This window comes from Apis dorsata, unplaced genomic scaffold, assembly GCF_000469605.1.
Source record: "Apis dorsata unplaced genomic scaffold, Apis dorsata 1.3 scaffold_741, whole genome shotgun sequence".
NCBI classification, from domain to species: domain Eukaryota; kingdom Metazoa; phylum Arthropoda; class Insecta; order Hymenoptera; family Apidae; genus Apis; species Apis dorsata.
The window spans coordinates 331,654-336,572 of record NW_006263902.1 but is presented as its reverse complement, the minus strand read 5'-3'; the positions used below and the strand labels follow the sequence as shown (position 1 = coordinate 336,572).

The window sequence follows — 4,919 nt, the reverse complement described above, 5'->3', positions numbered from 1 at the left end:
TATATATATATATATATAACAGAATAATCTCACTTTATCTGTGTCTTACTTCATCTAATCTTAACTTATTTTTGTATATCAACTTTGTATTTATTTTGGCCTCTAGAGAATCAAGTTTCCAAAATTATCCCAAATATATTAATATCCAGAAAATACATAAATGATTACAATTTTAAATATTATATCACATATTTTAAATATTTATTATTACATATATGTGTATTATTTACTATATTTAAACATTTATCTCAATATTATATTCATCATTAATTCTGGATAAAGTCTACATACTTTTAATACATAATTACAAGAATATAAAATACATAAAATTATTTTAATAAATTTAATAATTTTAGTATTAAATCATGGCAATCCATTGCAAACAGAAGGTTAAGAACTAAGATACTTACAGGCTGAATCTGTGCGTGGAATACTTTCTCACTGTACTTATACGTGAGCACATATGCACCCAAATTGCTCTTGCTTTCCCGTACCAGGAATACGCTGAAAGAACAAGAAGATATAGTAAGTGTATTTTAAGACCAACAGCTACGAATCTACAACGACGACGACAACGACCATATGATAGAAAATTTCAACATTAAAATTAACAATTTATTATTCAATTTATCGAAAATAACCTCAATTAATCGTAACACCAAACAATCAAAATTACACGAAAACTAATATTATTCGAGCATTTTAAAATTATTACTTAAAATAATATTATTTGAAATTTTAATTAAATTTTTCAATTGAAGTCGTTGTCAACAGCTTACCCGTCAACAGAACCGTGGTCTCGAACTATCGCTGCGGCGATATCTCTTTTCAATCCTCTGTGAAACCATGGTTGCAAAACATGAAATCCATCGTCCAATCCGTGCAATCGTACCATAGCGCAACCCTGAGGCGGCCTCGAGAATGGCCTCCACGTTCGCCGCCAATTTATCCCTTCGTTCTCGGCGATATTCTTCGCCTCTTTTGGATCTTCCACGATCCTTCCCACGCTTCCGGTAAAATCCATGGCCACGCGTGACCGCACTGATTCCTGTGAATGTAACACATTGCATCGTGAAAAGATTTGTTCGAGAACAGGAAGAAAAGTTGAAAGTTAAATGGAAGACGTGATCCCACTTTTTCCACACGCTTTCATTCGCAACGTTCACTCGAACGTAGACTCTCTTGGTCACGGAGTTTCGATTTATCGGAGCGGAACGTTACCGTTGCACGGTTATAATGAAACAGATGTCTGACCGCGAAAAAAAAATCAAAATTTGGATCATTTTAACCATTCAATATTTTTTCATTAAATTTCAATTCGAGAATTTTTGTTTAAAGTTTTATATTATTTTATTTTATTTTTATTCGAATATTTTACATGTTTTATTTTTTTTATTTGCAATAAAAATTGTTTAAATAGAATATTATAATTTTTTACTCAGATTTTTTCTATACTTTAAAATTTTCATTTAACGATTTATAACAAGATTTTCTCTTATAATAAATTTTTATGATAGTAACATGGAATCATTTTATGCTTCGTGAATTTTGCGAAGGATTAATTCTAATTTTATAATAAAACATTTTTATTTATTTTTATTAGTTATACTTATATACTTATTGTTATTTTTGAAGAATAAATCTTATAGTTTTGGTAAGATTTATTATTATTATTAAAATTTCGTCATTATAGTTCCAGTTTACTCGAATTCTAAAAATCAATTAGTTTCTGATACTTTTTTTTATAAGTTATGTTATATAAGTACTATAGACCGCCTACGAAGTAACATTGACTATTAACACTTCGTTCTATATAAAATATGTATGGAAATGTATGTATATGTCGTAATTTATTCTATCTCGTTTTATAATAATTTCATTAATATTCATAATATGTATATATAAAAATTTCTATATTCCTGTTTTATAAAATTAATCGATTGAAAAATTGTTTAAATTTTGTATTTTATTATCTTGCGCTATATTATATTATTTCATGCATAAAAATAATTGTATGTAAAAATAATATATAAAATATTTTACTGAAAATTCAGTTAAATATCTTGTTTGAGGAAAAATATTTATATTATATGGCTTGATATTAAAAAATGAATCAGACGAAAGAAAATTTTTTTTAATATCATATCTTAATATTTTTTTTAAGATCACGCATGTTTCTTTATATATATATTATATACAATTTTTTTTTTACATATTATAATTAACATTACTCATGCATTCATTCATGTATAATAGTATGATCTTCGATCTTAAAATTTTTTAAGTATTATGGAACTTATTTTTAGCGACATACATGTTTATCAAATTTTATATATAAAGTGTTATGTAGGCAGAATAATTTGATCATATCTTGCTTGTTTTTGATAATATTAAAAAATATCTTAGATAAAAATTGAATAATTTTCAAAAGAGCATAGTATTATAAATTTTTTCATAAATTGGCACATAAAAAATTTATGAAAATTAAATTTATTTTTTTTAATAGAATTTTTAATAAAATTTTTAATATAGCTTTTTATTTCTTACAAAAAGTTCTAAATTATTTATATCGAAAAACTATTAATTTAAAAATATTTTAATTTATTGAGATATTTGTCGGTTCATATTTTTTTCTTTGTCTTTCATATAGGAAATTTTTTTAAAATTCAAGTTAAAATATTTTTTACTTGAACTAATGATTAATATATTAAAAAATATGTAATTACATATATATAAAAAAAAGAATTTGATTGAAAAATTCATTTGTACTTTATTTGATTACATACAAAAAATCTAATAATATCAAAATATATATTTTTTAAAATCATTTTTATTTAAAACATTTTTTATACTATTAAAAATTAATAATAAATAATTCGAAATAAAGCAAAATTTCAAATAATCAAGTTCACTTTATTTCATTCACTCTATATAATATAGAATTGAAGCACTTAAAAATGTTTAATTAAACAATTTAATGTTTAAATATTTTAAGTTAATAAAAAGATAATTAAATTCCACTCATAATAAATTTATTCAATGATTATATACTGATTATATATAATATAACTTCTAAGAAAGAAAAAGATATATTTTTATACAGCTAGACAATCGTTTAAGTGCGCGACACAGCTCACCGGTACTTAAAGCCATAGACTTACGCGGAAGCGGGAACAGATCGATGACGGAACGTGTCAAGCGAATGTTTCAAAAGAAGTATTCGCACATACAGTTCAAAAGACTGAAAAGTAAATAGAAAAATCACGAGACGAAGAAGGGTTGATAACCCCTGACGCCTGTTGCTAGGCAAGGCATCGAACGATACATCGCTGGATGGTGCAACGAGACGCAGAGATTTCAATTGAAATCGAACTCTGATTCGAACTCGTTCCCATTGCACTGTAATCGTTCTTCTACCGCGTGATTACTCGCACATCGTTTCTCCGACAATGAGAAACGATTCGTGGATGCTCGTCCATATTCGTCAATATTCGCCACTGGTCGACGCGAGAGGGGCGATAGGGGCGGTCTTATGTAACATCGCCGCACCTGCGTTCAATGCCGCTACGATATTTTCTGCGAACGGAAATACACGAGACTCAACGAATGTAGGTCAACTTTGTGTTTTCGTCGTTACGATATTTACAAACGTAACGAGACACGTCGAGAAAACGGATGAAAAAGAATGATTTTTTCGAAACTGTGCCGCATTGCGTTTCGGAAAAAGAAAGCATCGTATTACGAAATGTGTTGACCGATTTCATCATCGACACTCGCGTGATTGCTTCGTCGTTTCTTCGATTTATCTTGTATAAGGTACGTATAAATTACGTATATCTACCATGGCTTCGTGGAGAAGAAAACTAACGGTGATAAAGAATCGAATTGCAAATGAGCGAGACTGTTATTGAAGAGAGACGCTTGTTGCAAGTAAACCCCGCGGCGAGAGAGTTAGACCGACTAGCTGAGAAACGAGTAACTCGATGAGTCGGTAGTCAGACGACAGGGGAGAAATTCATGGAGAGGGATGATGCGCGCGAGCAAAGCACAGTGGTGGGGAGAGACTTGAGAGCGCGAAGATTAAGAGAAGAAACTAGCTTCCGGTTCCTTTTTTTCCCCTCGAATTTCCGGCTAATCGTGTAGTGCTGCCGGCACCATTTTCAATCGATCGATGAACATCATGCGAATTGATCGATACACGAGTCTTGATGTTAAGTTGTGGATAGGAGAAATGATACAGTAAAATCTTGTTTATTTGCACATTTTTTATAGTAAGTCAATGCTCATTCTCAATTATGAACTCATAACTAAGCTTCTATTATTTAACGAATATACTTTAATTATACGAATTCTTTATATTTTATAATTAATTTATTGAAATATGTTATAACTTTATTTCCAAAACATAAAATAAAATATTTAATTCTTAATAAACATCATAACAAAATGAAATCATTCTATATTAGTAAAAATAATATAATCAATAAAATTATGTGTTTTTCTTTAGAAGCATCATAAATCAATTATATTATATTCTAATTGTAACGAATAAGAAAAACCAGTTCAAGGAATAAATTAAACATTAAAATTATCCAAATTAATAAAAAACGATAAGAATACCGTAGATATCTGTTATCAAAACTACATAGGTATTCGATTATTCGGTTTATCCTGATCGGATAAACGAAATGATCCTATATATTTCTATTTTGAACGTTAGTATCGATCGCGTACCACATGTAAGTTCCGGCCAATCGGCAAGTGAAGCTCGCGAACCTGCTGGCGAATCGGCGAGGAACCCGCGGCGCGGAACGCGAGAGAATTTCGTGGCCGAACACCCGGACGCTCTAAGAGTCGCGGCGTCTGCCTCCTAAATGATCGATAGTCGCCGCGTAGCAACAACCAACTGCCTCGGGCTT

At 29.6% G+C, this 4,919-nt stretch overlaps 1 protein-coding gene across 2 annotated transcripts in view; it reads right to left on the bottom strand.

Annotated features, from left to right (window-relative positions):
• The window catches only part of LOC102680485 (growth factor receptor-bound protein 14-like), a 60,212-nt gene that overhangs the window by 1,860 nt on the left and 53,433 nt on the right, over positions 1-4,919 (bottom strand). For both annotated transcript variants that reach the window (XM_006622764.2, XM_006622765.2), the window contains exons 10-11: positions 780-1,048; positions 411-504 (exon numbers count right to left, since the gene is read on the bottom strand). In XM_006622764.2, the coding sequence (XP_006622827.1) occupies positions 411-504; positions 780-1,048 (363 nt within the window). The remainder of the gene's footprint in view (positions 1-410; positions 505-779; positions 1,049-4,919) is intronic.